The sequence below is a fragment of the Tricharina praecox genome, assembly GCF_024521635.1.
Source record: "Tricharina praecox strain CBS 144465 chromosome Unknown BZA05scaffold_2, whole genome shotgun sequence".
NCBI lineage: Eukaryota > Fungi > Ascomycota > Pezizomycetes > Pezizales > Pyronemataceae > Tricharina > Tricharina praecox.
In genome coordinates, this window is record NW_026250404.1 from 1,222,499 (window position 1) to 1,243,519 (window position 21,021).

Below are 21,021 nucleotides of genomic sequence, written 5' to 3' on the forward strand. Positions count from 1 at the left end.
GCATCTAATGATTGCACCATGAAGAATACAGCATCACTTCTTAGGCGCAGAGCAAACGAGATGAGAGCAAACAAGATGAGGAGAGATGAAATTGCCATTTGTACGAGTTAGGTACCCCAACCCAACGCCATCGCACGCATCCAGGGCACTGTTCGTTCCCTGAAAATCGTCTTCTTCTTCCAATCCCTACTTCTATCACACACACCCAATATCGTACAATAAGCTACCTTCTCCTCCCCTTCTCGTCCTCCTTTCCATCAATGGTTGTCGCTGGTGATGGGATGGGCATAACAATCTTCAGAAGATGTACAGAGAAAACGATTGAAAATGAAAAGAAGAAACCCGATTATACCCAACCCATACCGTACAAGTTAAACTCAAGAAGCCTCACACGCTCCTCCTCCTACTTACGCTCCGCAATGAAGAAGAAAGAACATGGGAGTTTGAGTACAAAACTGGCGGGAAAAAAAACTGACAACAGAATCCGAAAAAAAAAACCGTTCAATCGTATCTATACACTGACTCCACTCTTCTCCTGCCTCCCCCGCCAACTTTTTATACCTTAATCTCCACACGCCCAATTATTGTTTTATATTGGTTGCACTCTTTACGAGGACAAAGGCTTTTCCGTTGTCTCCTCGGCTTGTGCCTCGGCATCAGCCTCGGACTTCACGGGCTCCCCCGAAGCCTCTGAGTCCTCGGCCTCGTTGCGCTCCTCGTACTGCTTCTTGCGCTCATCCGGGGGCACAGAGTAGTCGATGCGGATCTGACGGCCGTACAACTGAGTACCAGCGAGCTGCTCCTTAGCTTTAACGGCACTGGGAACGTCCGCGAAGTCGGCGTGGACGAAACCCCGGGGTTGACCAGTGCGGCGGTCCATGGCGACACGAACGTCAACGCAGCCGGCAACGTCCTTGAAAAGCTCGTTCAGGTCCTCATCGGTGGTGTTGAAAGAAAGGTTACCGATGAACAGAGTCTTGCTCTCGGGGTTGTTCTTGATGCGCATGTCGGAGCGGTTCACGTACTGGACGTTCAAGCGACGGCCAAGGAACGAAGCCATGTGCATAGCCTCGATAGCCTCGGCGGCCTCCTCCAAAGCACCGAACTCAACGTAGGCAAATCTAAACACAATCTTCGTCACTCCATGTACATGTGAAGGGTGGCAGAAGAAAATTTCATGAGAGCGGAAGCGGGAAAACCATACCCTCGGGCAATACCGGTCTCGCTGGTGCGGGGAATGCGGACACCACGGACATCACCAAACTCGCGGAACTTCTCCTCGATATCCTTCTCGGTGACCTCGTACTTGAGGTTTCCAACGTACACAACCTTTGTGGGGGTGGTGTTGTTCTGGCGCTGCTGCCACGCCGGTCGGTCTGAGCCGTTGTCACCTACTCTCCGGTACGCATCCTGTCGTCCGTCGCCGGAGGACTGGTTGTCATACGAGTAGAAACGGGTCTGGAGCAGCGACTCAAAGGAGCGGAGTTCTGCAAGATTTTGGGGGCGGGCGTGACGGGTCAATCCCAATGCGGCAGCGGGGCGACCGGCGCTGCGGCTGGCTGTCGTTGCGAGACGGCGAAGAGCGAACCTACGATTGCGAAGGTTAGCCAAAGCGTCCAGATGATGGTGCGGAATGCAATGGTGAAGCCTACATTGTGAGAGATGTGATGGATGGTGGGTGGATTGAGGGAGAGTGTTGTGAGAGGGAAGTGGGGAGAACGTGAGTTGGGGAAGGAAGGTGGGTGAAGTGAGCTGGGACCGAAATTCTTTTGTGTGAGAAATTTTGAATAGGCGGCTCAACCCGGTTAGCGGCTTGGCAGATCCGAGTGCTGACTGATGTTTGTCCGTGTCTGCCGTGAACCTGCAGGAAAGAAACTTTGGGCGTTTTAGTAGGAAATTCTGGCCCACGGATACCAGGGCTTGTGAGACCATAAAAAGTCCTCTGCAGTCGATACAAACAGCCGAACGCCTCCCAGGGTCTAGAATGATACGGACGTAAGGAAAACACGAAAGACCTTAAACGAGCCGAATGAACAGGCCCTGAAACCTTCAAGCAAACCGGTAATGCCGGCGAGAAACAGCCTTATCAATGTTTACTTCTGAGATACGACTTGGACGCTACCTCATCCTCTCCTCCCCTCTCTGTGCCCAGCCCTACAGTATCTGCCCTGCGGCAAGCCTCCTTCATAACATCTTCCAACCTCTTGACCGCCTCAGCCGAGTTCTGGAAGTGACACATGATCCGTTCACCGCCTAGTTTAACTCCGATGTCCTCCCCAACCTGCTGCCAAATCTCTAAGCTGACCCCTCGGCCTTCAAGGTCAAGCCACACGGCATTGGTATCCACCGGCAGTGTCACCGTCCCTCCGCATCTCACCCATGCAGCCTCCACTTGCTTGGCATATACATTTGACTCTTCCAATCTTCCAGCTAGATACACCTCGTCTAGTCCAACCTCCGCCATTGCCGTCAAGATCCCGGCCTGCCGGATCCCGCCCCCGAGAAGTTTCCGCATGTGAGTCGCCTTTGCGACCAGTTTCTCTGATCCCACGATGAAAGAGCCTACAGGACAACCCAACGACTTGCTAACACACACCGACACCGAGTCCGCCTCACGTGCATATTCCGCAAGCGATGGCGACGAGGGAACGGAGCATGCATTCCACAATCTTGCGCCGTCCAGGTGCACGCCGATCCCATGCTCTCGAGCAAAAGCACATATCCGCTTGATCTCGTCGAGGGGATGAATCACACCCGAAATGGTGTTCTCCAAGCATATAATCTTAGTAGGCGCGTAGTGGATGTCATCCGAGATGATAACGTGTTTCTTCACGTCCTCGAGAGTGAGATAGAGTCCGTTGCGGGGTATCACTGGGGTGATGGTTGCCTGTGAGATTAACGCCGTTGCGCCCGCTTCAGACGTACAGATGTGGGCCCGGTGATCGCAAAGTACCGAGTACGGCGGCTGCTCGAGAAGCGCACGGATACAGAGCTGATTCCCCATCGTCCCTGAAAGAACGAATAGCGCGACTTCTTTCCCAAAGAGTTTCGCGATACGGGTGGAGAGGGCATTCGTGGTCGTTGATTCTTGGTAGACGTCATCGCCGAGGGAGGCATTGGAGAGTGCGGCGAGCATAGAGGGTGTCGGCGAGGTCACGGTGTCAGAGCGGAAGTCGAATTCAGCAGGCGAACGTGTCCACTCATTACTGCGTGGGGCGCATGTGCTGTACATCGTACGCGATACTGATTTCGTAAGCTATTGACTCGCAATAGGGTCTTATGATGGATGACAGTATGTGGACAATGGAATATGCGGCATACTGGACAACAGAGAGCAAGTCTGGGCAAGGGGTGTTATAACTGCGAGGAGTCAGTTGTAGACAGCGCCTCCGCCGCATGAGCCTACCTCGGGAGCGAAACGCCGAAAAAGCTGCTCGGTGGCCAAAAGTAAGAAGCATTCGCGGTAGCTTGTGGCGGGAGAGAATGAGATGAGGCGGTTAGTTGTGGGGAATGCCCCGCGGCCATTAGGACACCTTTTGGTGCCTGCAGGGAGATGCAGGGATAAGCAGCATCCCCCGCTTTACCGTCATCAGCGGAGTGGGCCGGAGATTGCCGTGCCAACCCGTCGTTCAACATCCGAGAGCAAGTAATGATAGGTATCCTTTACAGTTCACCATATCTGCAACCATACTTCTTAGATGGTGGCTAACTGGTTGCACTGCCCACAATATGGCTACTTTTCCGTTCCTTACCTCCGTAACACGAGCTTCCTGGTAGTATTGTGTGAGGATTCATGTTAGAGCTTCAACAAAGCCACCACCAATCGCAGAACTACTGCTCATTCGTAGTTTCAATGCACTTATGAACTTTCTAACACTGTTCACTCGAAGATCTTTTGTATGTAGGTATGTACCCGAGGCAAACGCTCTTTGCTATATCCACCACAGTGCCCACCATCGTTACCAGCCTACTACGGAGAGCACCCCTTCCACTCCGGCTCATTATCATATTCACCGTCGTCTTCACTTCCACTCGTATCTCCGTCCTCATCCTCATCATCCTCCTCATCCTCCTCATCCTCGCCTCCCTCTTCATCGTCATCTTCCTCATCACTCTCCCCATCCTCAAGCTTCTCCATCCCAAACTCCCCGACCAAGTCCCACCGATCACCCTTCGCAGAAGCACTAACATATTTAACGAACTTCAGCACACCCTGGTCGCGCAACGCAAGGCTGAGAGAGTTCCATCCAGGGTAGTTAACAAACAGCACTCCATCCTCTTCCTCATCTCCTCCAGCCTTGTATACCGCGGGATCATTGGTGGGATCATCGTCTTCCGCAGCCATATACATCTCGTATCCTCCAAGAGTGCGGGCGGAGTCGTCGAACCGCTTCTCCTTCTCTTCTCGAACGAAATCCGGGTTGAGCCTGCTCTTACCCTTGCCCTTGGCTTTCTTTTTCTCCTTCTTTTTCATACCTTCTTCCTCCTCAGGATTAGGGGATTCCCAGCCAGTAGTAGGCGTGAGGTTGAGAGTGAGCTCCAACTGCATGGGGTTATCTTCGGTGGCGGGAGAAGATGAGCTCAATCCTGTAGCCAGTGTGTAATCCATTCCTCGCCGGAACCGTCGTGCAAGAATGTTGCGAGATGTCAGTTTTAGTCCAGTGGCGTGTTGGATCAGTTTCTTGAACTGTGGCGAAGGAAGGAGAACGGTGACGAGTTCTTCAAGCGGAGTCATCCCCTTGCCGCCGCTAGAGGACTGTAGGTAGAGGTATTTCTGCTTATGCGGTGGTACGGCGACGGGCCAAGTGCTCGGCTTGCCATCGTTCGACTCAATGTACTCTCGCAGCGGCTTCTCAAAAGTGTTGCGTAGAAATGATGAGATCTGTATCGCCGAATCGCCCGCAAACTGCTCTGCTAGCTGTTCGAGGGTAGCGGGCGTCAAGAACGTCGGGTGGATATATTTGAGCAAGAAGTCGATCTCTTCTGGTGAGAACGCATCATCGTCGTCTTCATCTTCCTCCTTGCCCTTCCCTTTTTTGTCCACCTGCTTGTATGACACCACCTGCGGCTGTGGCCGGTCATAGCAATCACTCTTGGTTTGCAAGCTCGCTAGCGAACTCTTCTTGCCCAGCTCTTCTTCCAGCCCTTCGATGAAACCGTCTTCGCCGCGCTGTGGAATGTGAAACCACCCACTGATTGCCATTCTAGTACGCTCGGTTCCATCTTCGGGATCGTAAACCTCCTCGACATCGTGAAAGCTCTCGCCGGGCACAACCTTAAAGAACGCTAACTGATTCCAAGCAGGAGGACAAACGCGTGACCACTCTGCCGTCGGCACTTTCGTCCCGTCGTCCGCCAATTCCGTAGGATACAGCCGTAGCGCACCTCCCCATTCAGGCCTCCACGGCTCGTCCTCGCTGCCACACAGGTAGAGGATGTAGCTCACTCTGCGACTGCCAATGACATCGTCGTGCGTGAGTAGGTGGCATCCGGGTGTGTAAACATTGATGGCCATATCCGTCTTCGTGCCGCTCAATGGTCCACATCCGGAGACAGCGCACACATAGTCGCGGAATTTCTGGGAGTATAGCGCATCGCGGAGGCGGCGGAGCGAAGGGAGCTTTGCGGCAAGCTCCTGTGGAAGCCCGGAGAGGTTGGCGAGATCGCCCGTCTGGTGTAGCCGGTAGATGTCGGTTTCTTTCGCTGTGAAGGAGAGGTGCGTGAGAATCTCGTTCTTGACTGAGTGCAGCAGCGGCGATGAAATGAGGGTGGGGATCACGGCGTGCGGGTAGCTAGGCTAGTGTCAGTGCAATAGCGAGAGGCAGGAGCGGGAGGGACGAAACACACGGGCCAGAATCACGATATTGCGTGTTGTATTCCTTGAGCACATCTTTCTCGAAAAGACCGGGACGGAAGGAGGATTCGATGTCGTTCTCAATGGGTGCTTTGGTGGGGGACGCGGTTGGCTTTCCCTTCTTTTTGGAGGGCGCCGAAGACGAAGCTTGCGAGCTTGAGTGCTTTCGTTTGGCCATTATGATAACGTGAGGGAATTGGAGCGGTGGAGAACAGTTGGAGAAAATCTGTGGTCACTGGTGGGAAAGGTCTCTGGTCAGACCATGTCGTTCGAGTTCCAAATGACGAGCTAAAACTTTTCTTGAGGCTCTTCGGGCCGTGGCCTGTGAAACCGGACAACTCTCAATTCCACAAGGCACTAGTCCCGATGCCGGCACACTACCGCTACAACCGCCACGCCTGCGATACAACCTCCTATGGCGACGTGATTGAGGCATGGCGCAAGATTAGCCGCGCAGGCGAGAACTTTGGTCTCGAATGTAGGCACGCGTGAACAAAAGGAAACACAGCTACTATTACCCCTCTCACTTCAACCTCATGCACCGTTACCTTTTTTCATCACCCCTCAAGGGTCCCGGGCTTCTCAGCCCTGCTTCGGGCCTTCCGACTTTCAGACTGGTGGTTAGATGCCGGATACTATTGTACAGTACTCGCCTGTGCGGTACCCATGCTAGACAACTACCACGAAGAGGCGCGGTGTTGCAGGAAGTATTTCCCCAATCGACCGTTACCACTCGACGATATGGCCGACAACGGAGACATGCCTCACCACAGATTATTTCCAATTGCTCTCGATCGCTCTAATTCTCTCAAGTTACCAATGGGCAAACGGAAACACTCAAGCTCGCACTCCCGTCCTCCGCTATGGCGACTCTTAGATGGAGAAGCGCACCAAGAAAATCGAGAAAGACAGACTGGATACCACCCTTCCCTCAGGTCATGAACTGAGTGTATAGTGTTTAGTTGACCTACTGGCGCCAAAGGAATCTGCTGCCTTATGCCACCTTTCATTTGTCGAACTCACACTACCTACTTTGTTGTTTCCGCTACATCCGCATCGTCCACTACGCCCCGGATAGACGGGGGAAACGGTCATGTGACTACCATGATCTAACAAGTTCGAATACAATCATAATTAAGCAAAAAGGAAAGCCCCGTTTCTAAGGAATTGGGGAATTTTGATTTACCGAGTGAGATTGCATGTTCTACTTCGGCTGCTGGTGCCAACTAGCCCGTCGGCCTTGAAACCGATCCTGCTGGGGCAACATACCACTAACCCACTGATTGCGCTCGAGACATACCAAATTAGTCGCGAGGATCCAGGGACCGCCGCCCTTGCTCGCTAAGCATCGGTAGAATGCTTTCTCACTTTGGTCCAGTATTGATGGGTAGAGAATTGGAAAGGCAGTAGTTTACCATTGCAATGCAAACTGACTTCCCCTGAGCTCTCCACTGGCGGTTTCCCCCCTCCATACTGCATATAACCTTTCACCATCATACAAAGCACATTCCCGAGCATCCTACCCGTAGTCTGAATGACCAGCTCGAGGCAGGAACCTACGATCTTCACTCGGGGAAACAGCAGTAAACAAAAATCGTCAAAATGCGAGTGAGCGCTCATGATTCGCCACTGATAATGGGCTTGATTCTAGGGTGGACGTTTGCTATTAACACTGAAGTTTGATATCACGGCGTTTTCTGCATTGTAGCGGTGATTTTCAAGACGGAGGAAGTTGCAGTGTTGGAGGCTGGAACGTATTGGGTGAACTTATGCATACCATGTTGGAATTTGTGAGCATTGGTGCGTGAAGGAGTAGTAGGGCTCATGTCATGGCTACTACGCAGATGGGTGCCAACTATTATTCAATCGATCAATCAGTCGATCAATTATGGGAAATGGTCAAAGAAATTAATGGGTCGACAATTAATGTGAGCAAAGGCGATTATGGTTATTTCACGAATAAATCCGACTCATGACAGAAGTGAGGCACAGGCGCATCAAGTTTGTCAACTGTTCCGCCCCGAAAATGTAATTCAACTCCCGGCTCGCGCAATTTCAATCATGACATCGTAAAGAAACAGGGGGTAGCATCCATATTCGCTGTATCCTACAACAATCCGCACCGCGCATTACCTCGCTTTTGCGCCCGCCGTATTGGCCGCCTCCCTCCTCGTCGCATCCTCGAGTAGCGCAGTGTCGACCGCATTGGCGGGTAGATGAACGTAGCGCACGACCGAGCCACGGATGAAGACGTTTTTTACTGCCGCCTATTATATCCGTGAGTTAAAGACCTTATCATACCAAATTCGGAGGAGGTGGCTTACAAGGTGCGGATACCGCGCCTCATCCTTAACCCGGATCTCGTCGAGCTTGATGTTAAGGAATTGGTCGACACTCTTGAGCGTGCCGGTTATGCAGAGATCATTCTTGAGTTCTATTGTAACCTGTGCCCGTCAACGTCCGTGCTCCGTGCTCAGTTCATCTGCGTTTTGCAGAACAGGCGGGTAGAATAGAAGAAGCCCTCAGAGATAAACTGTGCGTCGTCTCGTCCTGGCGTCAGCGACCTCACGAGTGAAGACCTGACGCTGCGTCTAAGGATGACTTGCGGAGTTCTCATCATTGGGTGGGTGGGCGAGGTGCGGGTGCGGGTGAGCGCGGGGTTGAGAAAAAGAACGTACTTCGTGGTCGACGAGGGTCTTGAAGAAACTATACACGTGTAAGCACGGTCAGTTGATGATGAAAGAGGAAATATCGTGACTAAGGAAGGGAATGGAATACCTGAAGAAAAGCATGGCGATGGCGGCACGTTGAAGTTAGTGGGGGACGGCCGTGATCGTGGGTGAGGTTAGCTTTGGGGTCGAGCTTTGTGGATGGTTCGTGTTCGTGGTAGGGTAATTGAGGGTGGGTTGTTGAGCCGCATGCATGTGTGGGGGTCGGGCCCGGAGAGTACGTGATTAGGTGCGAAGACCGCACATGTTTTAGCGTCATTGATCATCGCGGATTGGCTATCAATTAGGCTTAAGAATCTCTTTATTCTTTGAGCGTTCATGTTCCTTTCCCCGAGGAAGAATACGGCCGCGTCATGGAGGAGGAGGATAAGTTTTGATCTCCAGGTCACAGCGCTCAACTAAACTTTGAGACTCAAAGTAATGCACATGTATCGGCCTATCGAACAAAACCTCATGTACAAATACACAACCATTTACATTTGAGCCAAGAAGTTGCCCTCCTTAATGTTGGCCCTTCCCTTCTTGCGCAGCGCTTTCTTAATCTCCTGCCTTGCCATGGCCGCCTCGACACCGGTAACCTGGAAATTACCTTCACCACCAATAGTGACAGTCGTAGGCACAATCTTGAGCTTCGTCTTGCCAGCCCCCAATCTCGCGGTAACACCTCCAACAGCAGCAACAGTCCTCGTGAGTGGCGAAGGAGCCGCCGGGCCACCATGCAACGGGTCCATGATGGTGGTGAAGGGAAGATCAATAGTCTGCTCGTGGATAGGAACTTTCTTTTCTGGGTCTAACGCTTCGAGGGCTGCCATTCTCGCGGCGCGCTTTTTGGCGAGTGATCGGGCTTTCTTGGACTTGGCTGCGGGCTGGCGGTCAGTTGGCTGGCTGTATGCGAGGTGTGGGTGTAGCAAGGGAAGAGGACGCATGTAACATACAATAGAGATCCCCGACATCCTCGGCCGCATTGCTAGTTGACTTATTGCTGTCGTCCAGCGCAGCCCACAGCCACTCCGGGTACTCGCTATCCTCCAGAGCAACCGGGTCCTGCTTGTTCTTGAAGTAGTTGATGTTGTTCAGCTTGGTGCCGGCGAGCGTGGAACTTCTAATGATCGTGGCATCGGCGGCAGGCTTGACGGGACCGGGAGTGAGCGGGGTGGTCAGCGGGGAGGCGTCATCGGAGTACAGCCGCGAGGCGCCGATGAGGAATCGGCGGGGAGAAGTGCGGCTGACGCAGCGGATACACAGGGCAGTCGCCATATCCGAGATAGAGTGGATGCGAAAGTGGGGTGGTGACGACTGTTGCGTGTTTCGTGGGTTGTAACGGGATGGAGGCTCTCTACGAAATTTGCTGAAGTTCTGAAGAGTTCGGTTATCCTGCGTAGACCAAAACCATAGGCATCTAATCCAACATCTTATCAAGATGATCTGCCACTCACATGGTGGGTCATCTCCTCAATTCACCTCTTGCCCCAATGAAGCTAATCTTATCGTCGGATGGCTCCGTACATGGGCGAGAACCCTGGAAGCTTAAGCTTGCTGTAGCGTGAACTGAGTTTTCTCCATTTTTACCTTTCTTTTTTTTGCCGCGAAAAAAAAACGGCCCCCAGCCTCTTCGCGCCCGCCTTTTAATCCCCACATCGCTCCTCCAAACACGTCTTTCCCCCACCATCCTCTCTCTCTTCACCTCTTCACCACTCCCTTCTCCCTCCCTACTTGCCTTATTGCCGCACACTCGCACTCAAATCAGAAGAAGATTCATCACTGGGGGATTACCTTTCCAATTGGCTTTTTTTGACGATTCCATCTGAGGGCTTCATACTTGGTTCACTCAATTCTCCACGATTGTTTGACTCTGTTGGGCACTGAGGGCTTGTTCCGCATTCGCACATCTGTTACTATTGGGTTTCCGAGGGCTTCATTCTTAACGATCCGTTAGAACTGAAACTGAGGGCTTAACGTTCCGATCCGAGGGCTTTTCCACATTTTTTCCACTCACATCCCATCTCTTCTCTACCGCCTTTCCCCACAACCAGGTTTGTATATTCATACAATCTAACACCGCAGTAATGGGTCCTACTACAAAGAAAGCTACCAAGCCCGCCAAGGGCGCCGACAAGAAGGTTCTCTCCACCGTCAAGAAGGCTGGCATCACCAAGCCTGCGAAGGAGGCCGCGAAGACCAAGGAAGTCGCCAAGAAGGCCGTCGCCGCTGTCACGGAGAAGAAGTCCGACAAGAAGGACAAGAAGAAGAAGGTCGTCAAGGAGCCCACTCCCGAGCCTGAGTCCGACTCTGAGTCCGAGGATGACTCTGACGATTCGTCCGACTCTGAGTCCGAGCAGGAGGAGGTGAAGCCCGCCGCCAAGGCCGTTGCTAAGCCCGCCGCGAAGAAGGCCGACACCAGCGACTCCGACTCCGACTCCGACTCTGACTCTGAGTCTGAGGACGAGAAGCCCGCTGCTAAGAAGGAGGTCGCCAAGGTCGCCTCCAAGGAGGACTCTTCCGACGACTCCGACTCCGACAGCGACGAGGAGATGGCCGATGCCGATGCACCCAAGGCTGAGGCCAAGAAGGCCGACTCCAGCGACTCCGACTCCGACTCTGACTCCGAGTCCGAGGACGAGAAGCCTGCCGCTAAGGCTGCTGCCGGAGCCAAGAAGACTGAGGTATGTCACTCTCCACCACCGTGTTCGGGCGCATGTTACTGACATTGCATAGACTTCCGACTCCGACTCTTCCGACTCCGATGACAGCGCTTCCGACTCTTCCGAGGAGGCCTCTCCCAAAGAGGACAACAAGAAGCGCAAGGCTGAGGTCGCTGCTTCCCCCGTCCAGAAGAAGTCCAAGAAGGAGGATGAGCCTGTTGAGGAGAACTCGAAGAACCTCTTCGTTGGTTCCCTGTCCTGGAACGTCGACGACGACTGGCTGCGAAGCGAGTTCGAGACTTTCGGAGAGCTCACCCGCTGCACCGTCATGTCCGACCGTGCCACTGGTCGCTCCAAGGGGTATATTCATCCATTGTCTTGAACGTTAATCAGTGCTGATTTTGTTCCAGTTTCGGATACGTTGAGTACAGCACCGCCGCTTCTGCCAAGGCCGCTATGGACGCCATGCAGGGTAAGGAGCTCGACGGACGCACCCTGAACGTTGACTTCTCTACTCCTCGCCCCGAGCGCCCCGCTCAGAACGACCGTGCTTCCAAGTTCGGTGACCAGCGCAGCACCGAGAGCGACACCGTCTTCGTTGCCAACTTGAGCTTCGAGGTTGACGAGGACATCGTCCGTAACGAGTTCGAGAAGTTCGGAGACATCATTGGCCTCCGTCTCCCCACTGACGCGTAATTACCCCCTTCTGAACAACTTGACCTGTCCGGATGCTAACTATTGGCAGTGAGTCTGGTCAGCGCAAGGGTTTCGGTTACATCCAGTTCGGTTCCATCGCCGAGGCCAAGGAGGCTGTCGAGGGTATGTCTGGTGCCTTCGTCAACGGACGTGCCATCCGCACCGACTTCTCTACTCCCCGTGACCCCAGCAGCAGCGGAGGCCGAGGAGGAGGCCGTGGTGGCCGTGGTGGCTTCAACGACCGCGGTGGACGTGGCGGTGGTCGTGGCGGCCGTGGTGGCTTCGGTGACCGTGGTGGACGTGGCGGTCGTGGTGGCTTCAGTGACCGTGGTGGCGGCCGTGGCGGTCGTGGCGGAACCACCAACCGCGGAGGCTTCGGGGACTTCAAGGGAAAGAAGGTCTCCTTTGATTAAACGTGTTGCACACACTCCATCTCCCCTTCTACTACACTAGGACATGGTGAGTTGCAGGCACGATAATCTTGTATGATAAAGTGGGCTTTTTCTTTGCGTGTTTCTGTGGTCCATGATGGTACGACTCTAATGTCTCCCTTCCCGTTCCCGTTGGTCTTTTGTCTTTTGTCTTGAATCTCGTTTCGGGGGATACCAAAAAGTGTTTTTTTGTTGGGTGGTTGGAGTTCTTTCTTTTTATTATTAAGTTTGCAATAAATGTCCGCGTCAAGTGGGTACGAGTTGACGTTCAATTCATGATCCTTCGTCGCTCTACATACTTTGACGATCCACGCGTGGGGTTTGTGTGACGAAACACTCCGGTCGCCGGTTTTCTGTAGAGTACAGAGAAGCGAGAGTGGAGTACGGGGGAGATACGAATCAATGACATCAACCTAACCAACCCCAAGTCGCGCCGTCTGAGTCGACATGATGCGACGAACACATGACCACGTCCGTTCCGTTCTCTGCAGTCCGAGTTCAACTCCGAGCCGGAGTCCGAGCACGAAAAAACAGTCGACATTTGGCCGTGCATACTTTACTTCATACATATTCCCAACCTTAAACCCACTCTCTCTCTTTTTTTTTGTTGGGAGCTCTCTCTGGGCTTCTGGGCTGAGGTTTACATATGCGGTGCGAGAGAGATGGAGTCTGCACCCGGCTGGGATTTGATGTCCCTGTCCCTCCCCGAGATATGCGGTGGATAGATAGAGGTACGCAAGACAATATGCGCTGGGGTCGGGGGGGCGGTGATGGGCAGCGATCATGAGACTTGAGAGCTCTCTCGCTCGGGTGTTGGTTGGCTGTTGGCCGTCGTTGCATCTGACTGTCTCTCTCGAGGCCCAGCGGTCAACGGCAGAGATAGAGATAGAGATTCCCACCCACCCGCGGGCAGCCGAGGAGGCTTGTCTCTCTCAAGGATAGGGAGTTGAAGGGAATGGAGGGAGGTAGGAATAGAACAGGGGAACGACTCTTGTGAGCTGCTTTTAGCTATATCATAGCTATAGTTGCACCCTCTTAACCCGCGCGACCTTCCTCTGCCACCACTTGGACTCGTACACCGCTGCACGCCAGAAGCCACTCTGCTAGTAACTAGAAGGTTGCCGGATCCGTTACTTAGACCACGCCGCCCACGCCTACGGGGCGACTGACCGACCGAATCACCGACCAAGGCAGGCATCTACGAGTACTAGTTACCGTGTCGTCGTGTCGTCGCTGCTTCATCCACAACCACCTCACCATCACCACCATCACCTCCACCATCACCACTACCTCTACCACCACCGCCAGCAGTAGAGAAAGAGAGAGAGCGGAGCGAGCGAGAGATATCGACAATCTACCCACCACACACCAACACCCATCCCCACTACTACAAAATGCAGCGTCCCCAACCCCGCACGCACTTCTCCTCGTCGCCATCACGTCCCGGTTCGTTCGCTCTCCCTCCCTCCCTCGCCCTCCACCCTCCACCCCCCCCCCCGATCCTTAGCGCTAATTAACGCCGTACAGAAGACAGCTGGATCGAGATCTCTGGCTCCGACGAAGAGGAGGAGGAGCAAGAGGAGATCATTACCTCTGGCCTGCGCATCCGTCGTCCACAACACCTACAGCAGCGACACCACACGTATCCCTCCTCGCAGCAGCACCAGCAGCAGCACCAGCGTGCCTACCCCAACCACAACCACAACCATCACCTCGCTGAGACGATACTGATCGACAGCATTGCGTCGCTTTCGTCGTCGACCTCCTCCTTGTCGCGGGGAGAGGAATCGTCGGAGGAATCGGAGGCGGAGGAGTATGAGGGCGAGGGCGAAGACGTAGCCTCGTTCCTCGCGTCGCAGCCACTGAGCGACTCGGAGTGTTCGGCTGACGACGTGGCGAGCGAGGACGATACCGAGGAGGACGACGAGGAGGAGGGTGGGCCGCTGCGCCCCGTGTTTGCCGAGAAGGCGCGGCTGGAGATGGAGCACGACGCGGCGCTACGGGCGTCGCTGAGCACGCTGCTCAGCTGTGCTGCTGCGGCAAGGGGCGCGGGCGCACATGTTCAGCGCGACCGCGTCGAGGGCCTGCGTGTGGTGCAGAGCGTTAGTCCGCCGGCTACCACGACCAGTGCGTCCGTGTCGCAGTCGGTCAGTAGTGAGGAGGGCAGGAGAACGAGGAAGGGCGGCAGAAGCAGGAGGCCGAAGAAGGAGGTCAAGAATGAAGTCCTCCGCACCACCCTCGTAACTCTTGCATTCTCGGCGGGGGCTATCGTGCTCCTGAGTGCGGTGAGCTTCTCGGCGGGGTATTGGGTCAGGAGGCTCGAGGGCGGCGGTGGGGCCGGCAGCGGCAGCGGCAGGGTCGTCGATGGTGTTCGCAGGGCGAGGGGCGTGAGGGTTGTTTAGTGCTGTCGTGCTGTATGTGGCGCCGTGGGATGATGATGATGCTTCTGCTGCTTCTATGTCGTTTGCTTGCTTGCTTTCGCTCGTTTCATTTTCTCTTTTCTATTTTTTTCTTCTTCCGATGATGGGCGGGCGGGCGCCGGGGGGAGGGGGTGCCACGCACATATACGTAATTGGATGACTGACGGGTCGGGCCTGTGTTCGTTCTGTGTCCGTTCGTTCGTGGCGGATTTGGGACTGCGGATTGTTGGATGGATGGATGGATTTCTTTTGCTCGTTCTACCGATCGATACTTTACGACGACGACCATCTACATAAGGCAGAAATTTGGGTTTTATACTCTACTCTATCCACTCTACGTTTTTTTCTTCTCTTCGTTTCCGGTGTGCGGGCCGATGCGGAACCGGGACAGCCTACAGGGCTGCAGATGTTTTGTATGTATGTATGAGTTTGCGTTTGTGGCGTGGTGGATGAGAAGGGAAGGATACATGCGGCCGATCGCTGGTGCGCTACGGTAGGTACTCTGGGCTTGTAGTAGGTAGCGGGCAGGAGATCGCGATGGTTATGCAGATAGGAAATCGAATTGCTTCGGATTCTATTATGTAGATGTTGGGATGCATACTATGTAGACACAAAGCTGAAGCGCAACCCTCCAGTCCGCCGCGTCCACGCCATAGATAGTCACCGAGCTCTGACCAGCTACAGTATCCGACCAAATCCACCAAATCCACCACCCGAACCTAAAGTTCGTGCTTGTGACACCTCCACCTCCACTGACCCACAGCGCTCACATTTAACAGTGGGGGATAGCACTCCATCTTCCCTACATACCTCAACAACTCCGCCTCGAGCCCCGCACGCCAGCCCGCCAGCTACATACCGGCACATACCCACGCACACCCCACGAACGATGGCGCGAACCAAAAAGCCGCGGCCCTCCGCGCGCGACCTCTTCAGCCGGTCGTCGTACGACCGCGACGCGCCCGCCTACACTGCGGTCGACACCGGCCCCTCCCACACCCTCCCACCCGTCTCCGCCCGCCCCTCCACCTCCTCCACTTCCTCGGGCGACGACGAGGAAGGCGCAGACGTCCTCCGTGAGGAAGAAGAGCGCGAGAAGCTGCTAGCAGGCGGACTGTTCGGGGGGAAGGGCAGCATCAAGATCGGGAAGAAGGTGCGCGGGCACCGCAGGAAAAGGAGTGCGGGACAGGTCGCCAGTATGATGGGTGGGAAACGGCTCGGTATGGAGGCCGGCGGCGAGTATGGGATTGGTGATGAGAGTAGTGATGGTGATGAGGATGAGCGCCTGGGCGGCGCGTGGGGCGAGAAGGGAGGGGTTAAGGTACGTGCTCGACATGATGGGGGGCGGGGGAAGTGGGGGGTGCTGACGCACCAGGTGAAGCCGAGGAAACCGACATTCAGAAAGATCATACTGTTTACGTCGCTGCTGCTGAGTTTTCTGGTCGTGATGATATTCGCGTCGCTGGCGCTATCGCAAGAGCGTGGGGCGGGGCCAGCGATGGTGTTCCACAACGGCACGCACGCGTTCGCAAAGACGACGCTGCTGATCTCGCTCGACGGGCTGCGCGCGGACTTCCTGAACCGACATCTGACGCCCACGCTGACGTCGTTCATCAATTCTGGCGTGTCGCCGCCGTACATGGTCCCGTCTTTCCCGTCCGTCACGTTCCCGAACCACTGGACTATCGTTACGGGACTGTATCCGGAGAACCATGGCATAGTCAGTAATTCGTTCTATGATCCGAAGCTGAAGGCCGAGTTTTATTACACCGACCCCGCAAGGAGTCTGCAGCGGCAATGGTGGGGTGGCGAGCCTATATGGCAGACATTGGAGAAGCAGGGTGGCAGGGCTGCCGTCCACATGTGGCCGGGCTCTGAGGCCGATGGGCATGGGGCGGCGGTGGTCGATCGGTTCAACTCTACGGAGAGGCTGGATATCAAGGTGGACCGCATCCTGGGATTACTGGATCTGCCGGTGCAGAAACGGCCGCAGTTGGTCGCCGCGTATGTTCCGGATGTCGACGTGAGTGGACATAAGTTCGGCCCCAACACTACAGAGACGGACAATACGATCAGGGACGTGGACGGCATGCTGCACTCGCTATTCCTCGGCCTCGAAGCACGGAACCTCAGCGAGATCGTCAACGTCGTCGTCGTGTCGGACCACGGCATGGCCAGCACCGACCGATCCCGGCTGTTCTACTTCGAAGATCTCATGGACACCTCACTGATCGAGCACGTCGATGGGTGGCCTCTGTACGGTCTACGCCCCTACCCGCAACACAACCTCACCGAGATCTACGTAGGGCTCAAAGCGCAAGAAACGCCGGACGGGCACTGGTCGGTGTACCTGCGCGACGTGGACATGCCCGCGCGCTACCACTTCAGCCGCAATCCGCGGATCGCGCCGCTATGGATCGTGCCCGAAACCGGCTATGTCATCGTCACGAAGAAGGAGTACCCGCCGGACTCGACGGAGCCGTACCATCCCCGCGGCCTCCACGGCTACGATAACCTCCACCCGCTCATGCGCGCTATGTTTGTTGCCCGCGGCCCGGCGTTCCAACACCTCCACGGCGAGGGGAAGGAGTGGCTCGGCCTCGATAGGCACTCGGGCGCCGTCACGGTCAATGAGACGCTCACGAAGGGCGCGGTGCGCGCGGGAAGAGTCCAGCCGTTTACGAATGTCGAGGTGTATCGGCTGCTGTGCCAGAGTCTGGGGATTAAGGAGGCGGCTAGTGATGCCACCCTGGTGGAGCTGAAGTTGGTTGGCGAGGATGAGCCGGAGCCAGAAGTTAAGCCTGGCGCGGGCGATGACTTCGAGCACACATCTACTGCGTCAACAACCGCTTCTTCTTCCTCGGACTCTTCCTCGGACTCCTCCGCTGCGCAGGAGCCAACAAAGAGCATCGGCATACAAACCCCGGAGCCACTACCCGTGCGACCAACCAAGATCTCGGATCCCAACGCGCCAGTGGTGACGGGCACACCGCAGAATATTGGCATATCGCCGCCGACCCCGCCCGAGGGGGAGGAGGAGGGCGGTGATGACAAGGGTGGTGATAAGACGTGGTGGGAGCTGCTCAAGAGTAAGGCTGAGCGCCTCAAGGGGAAGCTCGAGGGCTGGTGGAGTAGTGTTTGGGTCGATGATGCGAGTGCGGATGCGGATGCGGATCTAGATGATACGCCGGGGCCTACGTGAGGGGATGGGGCGGGGTGGTGGTGGTAATGGTAGGGGTGGGTGGGTTTTTGTCTTTGACGTTGGTTTCCGTTTTCACTTCTTTGCGCGCATGGAACAAGGCTGCTTTGGGGGTATCATTGATTTTGCGTGATGGGTTTGATTCTTCTTGCGTGAAAGTAGGGATGTGGGTGATGTACGATGATTTCGGGCTGGAATTAAACAAAAATTTAAGATGGATTTAGGCAGTATAGCGTGTATATCCGTACACATAGCATCATAATTCATGACCGAGTCATCACCAACGCGGCACCTTGCCCGCCGCCCCCACGACATCCTACTCCGCAGTGTCCATGTCCACCGGCACCAGCCTTACCCATAGCGTCTCCGGCGCAATCGTAAGCGTAGTCTGAATCCTAGTCACGCCTCTATCCTTCGCCAACTCCATCCCCTTGAACCTCTGCAGCAACTTAACGACGGTGTAGCCGGCCTCAGTGAGGGCATACTGCTGACCGAGACAGATCCTCGGGCCGCCATTGAACGGCAAATACTCCCAGCCGCGCCCGATCGCCTTGCCCTCACCCCACCGCTCCGGCCGGAACTCTGCCGCGTCGGCCCCGTACAGGTCTGTCCGTCGGTGCAGCGCGAATACGCTGTATTGTACCCGCTGTCCCCGGTGCACGTGCATCGGCTGTTGCCCGTCGACCCCGCCGCCGCGCGGGAGCACGGTGTCGCGGATCGCGGTGCGCAGGTTGAGGGGGACCGCGGGGTAGAGGCGTAGCGCTAGGTTCCGCATCAGCTATCATATTTGCGCGGGGGTGGGGGAGGAGGGGCACGCAAACCTTCGTTCAGCACGTGCCGCAGGTACACGACGTCCTTCAGCTCCTCGAAGCTGGGGCTCCTCCAGGCGCCGGGCACGCCGGTGCCGAACGCGGCCTCCAGCTCGCCGCGGAGCTTGGCATACACCCGTGCGTCACCCGCGAGCAGGTACATCGTCCAGCCGATCAGGCCCGCGGTGGTATCGCGGCCGGCCAGGAGGATATTGAGCATCTGGTCTCTTAGGAGCTTCGGGTCCTGCGAATGCGCAGCCACCGCGTCGAGGAAGACATATCTCTCCGCGTCCCTCTTCCTTGTTGGGTCAAGGGCGTGGGCTACATAGCCGTCGACAAAGCGGTGGACAAACTCGTTGCAGCGGCGCATAGCCGCGGGCTTCCACCGCATCACGAGCGGGAACGCCCGCAGCCGCAGCCGGAACATGATCCACTCCAGGCCCTGGTTGAAGTTGTATGCGAACCCCTCGCGGTCGTCGGCGCCGCGCAGCAGCGACCCCGCCGTCTCGCCGAACAGGAACTCGGTCGCCGAGTCCAGCGTCAGCGCGAAGAACAGCGGCTGCAGGTCTACCGGTTGGCCGCGGGGCACCGCGGCCAGGTGCGCGAGCACCCGCGATACGTGCACAGAGAGCATCCCGACGTCCGCCACCTGCTTGCGCGAGAACTGTGGCCGCAGCAGCGCGCGCGAGTGCTCCCACCCCGCGCCGTCGAGCGTGAAGATGCCGTCGCCGAAGAGGTCGCGGAAGCTGTCGTGGCGGGCGACGCCCAGCTGGTAGTCGCTGAACTTCGTCGCCAAAACCGTCTTGATGTTGCCCGGGTCCATCGTCTGGATCAGGTCCGTGCCGAAGTGCGACATCGCGAATGTCTCCATCCCCGAGGTGTAGCGCGCGACGATGTATTGAAGGTGCTCTTTGCGTCGCGCCGCCGAGAGTAGCCCCACGAAGGCGTAAACCCCCCATGGGCCCGAGGCGAGGCGGCTGGGCGGCTGGCAGTTGTGCGCGCGCCGGAAGCGCCGGCGCTGCAACGCCGTGAGCACCGACCGAGCCAGGCGGTAGAGCACTGCCCCGGCAAATAGCAGGAGGAGGAGCGTGCTTCTGTCCATTGTTAAGGAGTGAGTGGCGCGGATGGCATGGCTCCCGGCCACGGCGGGATCTTATAGGCACGCACTCGGGGCACACATGCAGGTTCACAATGCGAGGGCATTCCGAGGTCGAGCTCGCCTGGCTGACGTATCGGTTTCATGTGCCAACTACTTACTGCCGTACCTAAGAAGGTAGAGTACTGAGTGACCCCAAATCCAAGCCAGCGCCGCGATATCCGTCCAAGACTCCAGTCTCCAAGTGGCTGCCATGGTGAACCCCCGTTTTCGGATCACATTCCCCCCTCCTCCCCTCCCCAGTCGTTCAGCTGGCGTACGGCTGGCTGGCTGAATGTTTTGCCGAACATGAGATATCACCGGATGACGGTCTTCGGCCTGCGGCGTGCAGTCCGGGCCGCCGGTGTCCGGGCCTTCCGAGGTCTATAGTACCTTTCCTCCTGCTTTATTGTCTGTTCTGTCACGTGGGAGGGCTGGGTGGAGAGGAATAGGTCGAACCCGTAGGTACCGAACTCGCGGCCAGTGGGGTAGAAACGGATATGTGTCATTGTATCTACCGTGTCGTACCGTAGTAAGCTCGAAGCGACGATGATTAAACAAAAACCGCCTCCTGAGTCCTCGGTGCACAGCATGAAGGAACTGCATGTGTATGTAGAATGTACTCCAGGCAGACACTCAGCGACGCTCCAGTGCACCACAAAGCTCGAATGCTGCGTATGATGATGATTAAACAAAACTCAGCTTCCTCGGCCCACAGTGCACACATTCACAAGCGAATACCCCCAAAAAACCAATTAGAGTAGAGTATGTAGAGTATGTAGAATAGACAAGCCTTCCTCACCGGCTGCAACCAAAGCGGGGTAGCGAGCTGCGTAGGGAAGGGAAACGCCTTAGGCCTCTAGCCCCCGCTACGCAGTAGTTAAAGCAGTGATGATCGATCAACTCTAAATGGGAAATGGCGGGAGTGCATCTGACCACCACCACCACCACCACCACCGGTGACCACCGATTTCTTGTCCTACATGGCACACAGAGCGCTGGCTGCGACAGGGAGACGTTTGGCGAGAATACGTACGCAAAATACTCGGTAACTACCGAAGCGTGGACACTGGAAACCCAACCCCACCCAGGAAGAAACGAACCGT

The 21,021-nt window shown here is 55.9% G+C and overlaps 11 protein-coding genes across 11 annotated transcripts; 4 read left to right on the top strand and 7 right to left on the bottom strand.

Annotated features, from left to right (window-relative positions):
- Positions 1 to 586: 586 nt before the first annotated feature.
- On the bottom strand, positions 587 to 1,743 carry BZA05DRAFT_107178 (uncharacterized protein). The gene is made up of 3 exons (XM_051478531.1): positions 1,653 to 1,743; positions 1,205 to 1,588; positions 587 to 1,121 (listed from the first exon to the last, which is right to left on the bottom strand). Coding segments are annotated over exons 1-3 (900 nt in total). The 5' UTR covers positions 1,655 to 1,743; the 3' UTR covers positions 587 to 607.
- A 161-nt stretch (positions 1,744 to 1,904) lies between these two features.
- Positions 1,905 to 3,541, bottom strand: BZA05DRAFT_384938 (pyridoxal phosphate-dependent transferase). The gene is made up of 2 exons (XM_051482358.1): positions 3,322 to 3,541; positions 1,905 to 3,243 (listed from the first exon to the last, which is right to left on the bottom strand). The coding sequence occupies exon 2, from the start codon at positions 3,230 to 3,232 to the stop codon at positions 2,087 to 2,089; it is 1,146 nt and encodes a 381-aa protein (XP_051343559.1). The 5' UTR covers positions 3,233 to 3,243; positions 3,322 to 3,541; the 3' UTR covers positions 1,905 to 2,086.
- Positions 3,542 to 3,679: 138 nt separating this feature from the next.
- On the bottom strand, positions 3,680 to 6,140 carry BZA05DRAFT_107189 (Oxoglutarate and iron-dependent oxygenase degradation C-term-domain-containing protein). Its single transcript, XM_051478532.1, has 2 exons — positions 5,848 to 6,140; positions 3,680 to 5,792 (listed from the first exon to the last, which is right to left on the bottom strand). The coding sequence occupies exons 1-2, from the start codon at positions 6,030 to 6,032 to the stop codon at positions 3,971 to 3,973; spliced, it is 2,007 nt and encodes a 668-aa protein (XP_051343560.1). The 5' UTR covers positions 6,033 to 6,140; the 3' UTR covers positions 3,680 to 3,970.
- A 1,652-nt stretch (positions 6,141 to 7,792) lies between these two features.
- Positions 7,793 to 8,711, bottom strand: BZA05DRAFT_384940 (uncharacterized protein). The gene is made up of 4 exons (XM_051482359.1): positions 8,633 to 8,711; positions 8,533 to 8,560; positions 8,179 to 8,298; positions 7,793 to 8,121 (listed from the first exon to the last, which is right to left on the bottom strand). Exons 1-4 carry the CDS (start codon positions 8,644 to 8,646, stop codon positions 7,984 to 7,986), a joined length of 300 nt encoding a protein of 99 aa, XP_051343561.1. The 5' UTR covers positions 8,647 to 8,711; the 3' UTR covers positions 7,793 to 7,983.
- A 250-nt stretch (positions 8,712 to 8,961) lies between these two features.
- On the bottom strand, positions 8,962 to 9,952 carry BZA05DRAFT_384944 (mitochondrial ribosomal protein L37-domain-containing protein). The gene is made up of 2 exons (XM_051482360.1): positions 9,519 to 9,952; positions 8,962 to 9,442 (listed from the first exon to the last, which is right to left on the bottom strand). The coding sequence occupies exons 1-2, from the start codon at positions 9,838 to 9,840 to the stop codon at positions 9,057 to 9,059; spliced, it is 708 nt and encodes a 235-aa protein (XP_051343562.1). The 5' UTR covers positions 9,841 to 9,952; the 3' UTR covers positions 8,962 to 9,056.
- A 156-nt stretch (positions 9,953 to 10,108) lies between these two features.
- On the bottom strand, positions 10,109 to 11,187 carry BZA05DRAFT_384945 (uncharacterized protein). Its single transcript, XM_051482361.1, has one exon. The coding sequence runs from the start codon at positions 10,730 to 10,732 to the stop codon at positions 10,505 to 10,507; it is 228 nt and encodes a 75-aa protein (XP_051343563.1). The 5' UTR covers positions 10,733 to 11,187; the 3' UTR covers positions 10,109 to 10,504.
- Positions 10,992 to 12,662, top strand: BZA05DRAFT_384946 (uncharacterized protein). Its single transcript, XM_051482362.1, has 4 exons — positions 10,992 to 11,246; positions 11,299 to 11,585; positions 11,636 to 11,917; positions 11,971 to 12,662. The coding sequence occupies exons 1-4, from the start codon at positions 11,115 to 11,117 to the stop codon at positions 12,332 to 12,334; spliced, it is 1,065 nt and encodes a 354-aa protein (XP_051343564.1). The 5' UTR covers positions 10,992 to 11,114; the 3' UTR covers positions 12,335 to 12,662.
- Positions 12,663 to 13,648: 986 nt separating this feature from the next.
- On the top strand, positions 13,649 to 14,878 carry BZA05DRAFT_107226 (uncharacterized protein). Its single transcript, XM_051478533.1, has 2 exons — positions 13,649 to 13,798; positions 13,880 to 14,878. Exons 1-2 carry the CDS (start codon positions 13,747 to 13,749, stop codon positions 14,752 to 14,754), a joined length of 927 nt encoding a protein of 308 aa, XP_051343565.1. The 5' UTR covers positions 13,649 to 13,746; the 3' UTR covers positions 14,755 to 14,878.
- Positions 14,879 to 15,369, top strand: BZA05DRAFT_107227 (uncharacterized protein). Its single transcript, XM_051478534.1, has one exon. The coding sequence runs from the start codon at positions 15,003 to 15,005 to the stop codon at positions 15,267 to 15,269; it is 267 nt and encodes an 88-aa protein (XP_051343566.1). The 5' UTR covers positions 14,879 to 15,002; the 3' UTR covers positions 15,270 to 15,369.
- A 39-nt stretch (positions 15,370 to 15,408) lies between these two features.
- Positions 15,409 to 17,994, top strand: BZA05DRAFT_107308 (alkaline-phosphatase-like protein). Its single transcript, XM_051478536.1, has 2 exons — positions 15,409 to 16,093; positions 16,154 to 17,994. Exons 1-2 carry the CDS (start codon positions 15,662 to 15,664, stop codon positions 17,972 to 17,974), a joined length of 2,253 nt encoding a protein of 750 aa, XP_051343567.1. The 5' UTR covers positions 15,409 to 15,661; the 3' UTR covers positions 17,975 to 17,994.
- Position 17,995: 1 nt separating this feature from the next.
- On the bottom strand, positions 17,996 to 20,057 carry BZA05DRAFT_107296 (cytochrome P450). The gene is made up of 2 exons (XM_051478535.1): positions 18,793 to 20,057; positions 17,996 to 18,733 (listed from the first exon to the last, which is right to left on the bottom strand). The coding sequence occupies exons 1-2, from the start codon at positions 19,880 to 19,882 to the stop codon at positions 18,288 to 18,290; spliced, it is 1,536 nt and encodes a 511-aa protein (XP_051343568.1). The 5' UTR covers positions 19,883 to 20,057; the 3' UTR covers positions 17,996 to 18,287.
- Positions 20,058 to 21,021: the final 964 nt, after the last annotated feature.

Bases quoted from the DNA above. Each gene is read 5' to 3' on its own strand.
- BZA05DRAFT_107178 (XM_051478531.1), bottom strand. The intron at 1,122-1,204 runs GTATGGTTTTCC...GATTGTGTTTAG, and splicing joins GAGACCGGTATTGCCCGAGG to ATTTGCCTACGTTGAGTTCG.
- BZA05DRAFT_384938 (XM_051482358.1), bottom strand. From the start codon at position 3,232: ATGTACAGCACATGCGCCCCACGCAGTAATGAGTGGACACGTTCGCCT.
- BZA05DRAFT_107189 (XM_051478532.1), bottom strand. From the start codon at position 6,032: ATGGCCAAACGAAAGCACTCAAGCTCGCAAGCTTCGTCTTCGGCGCCC. The intron at 5,793-5,847 runs GTGTGTTTCGTC...ACACTAGCCTAG, and splicing joins CAATATCGTGATTCTGGCCC to CTACCCGCACGCCGTGATCC.
- BZA05DRAFT_384940 (XM_051482359.1), bottom strand. The intron at 8,299-8,532 runs GTACGTTCTTTT...TGACGGGCACAG, and splicing joins AGACCCTCGTCGACCACGAA to GTTACAATAGAACTCAAGAA. The intron at 8,122-8,178 runs GTAAGCCACCTC...CGGATATAATAG, and splicing joins AGGCGCGGTATCCGCACCTT to GCGGCAGTAAAAAACGTCTT.
- BZA05DRAFT_384944 (XM_051482360.1), bottom strand. From the start codon at position 9,840: ATGGCGACTGCCCTGTGTATCCGCTGCGTCAGCCGCACTTCTCCCCGC. The intron at 9,443-9,518 runs GTATGTTACATG...GCCAGCCCGCAG, and splicing joins GGATGTCGGGGATCTCTATT to CCAAGTCCAAGAAAGCCCGA.
- BZA05DRAFT_384945 (XM_051482361.1), bottom strand. From the start codon at position 10,732: ATGCCAGCCTTCTTGACGGTGGAGAGAACCTTCTTGTCGGCGCCCTTG.
- BZA05DRAFT_384946 (XM_051482362.1), top strand. From the start codon at position 11,115: ATGGCCGATGCCGATGCACCCAAGGCTGAGGCCAAGAAGGCCGACTCC. The intron at 11,247-11,298 runs GTATGTCACTCT...GACATTGCATAG, and splicing joins CCGGAGCCAAGAAGACTGAG to ACTTCCGACTCCGACTCTTC. The intron at 11,586-11,635 runs GTATATTCATCC...ATTTTGTTCCAG, and splicing joins GCCACTGGTCGCTCCAAGGG to TTTCGGATACGTTGAGTACA.
- BZA05DRAFT_107226 (XM_051478533.1), top strand. From the start codon at position 13,747: ATGCAGCGTCCCCAACCCCGCACGCACTTCTCCTCGTCGCCATCACGT. The intron at 13,799-13,879 runs GTTCGTTCGCTC...AACGCCGTACAG, and splicing joins CTCGTCGCCATCACGTCCCG to AAGACAGCTGGATCGAGATC.
- BZA05DRAFT_107227 (XM_051478534.1), top strand. From the start codon at position 15,003: ATGGATGGATGGATTTCTTTTGCTCGTTCTACCGATCGATACTTTACG.
- BZA05DRAFT_107308 (XM_051478536.1), top strand. From the start codon at position 15,662: ATGGCGCGAACCAAAAAGCCGCGGCCCTCCGCGCGCGACCTCTTCAGC. The intron at 16,094-16,153 runs GTACGTGCTCGA...CACCAGGTGAAG, and splicing joins GCGAGAAGGGAGGGGTTAAG to CCGAGGAAACCGACATTCAG.
- BZA05DRAFT_107296 (XM_051478535.1), bottom strand. From the start codon at position 19,882: ATGGACAGAAGCACGCTCCTCCTCCTGCTATTTGCCGGGGCAGTGCTC. The intron at 18,734-18,792 runs GTTTGCGTGCCC...TGCGGAACCTAG, and splicing joins GCGGCACGTGCTGAACGAAG to CGCTACGCCTCTACCCCGCG.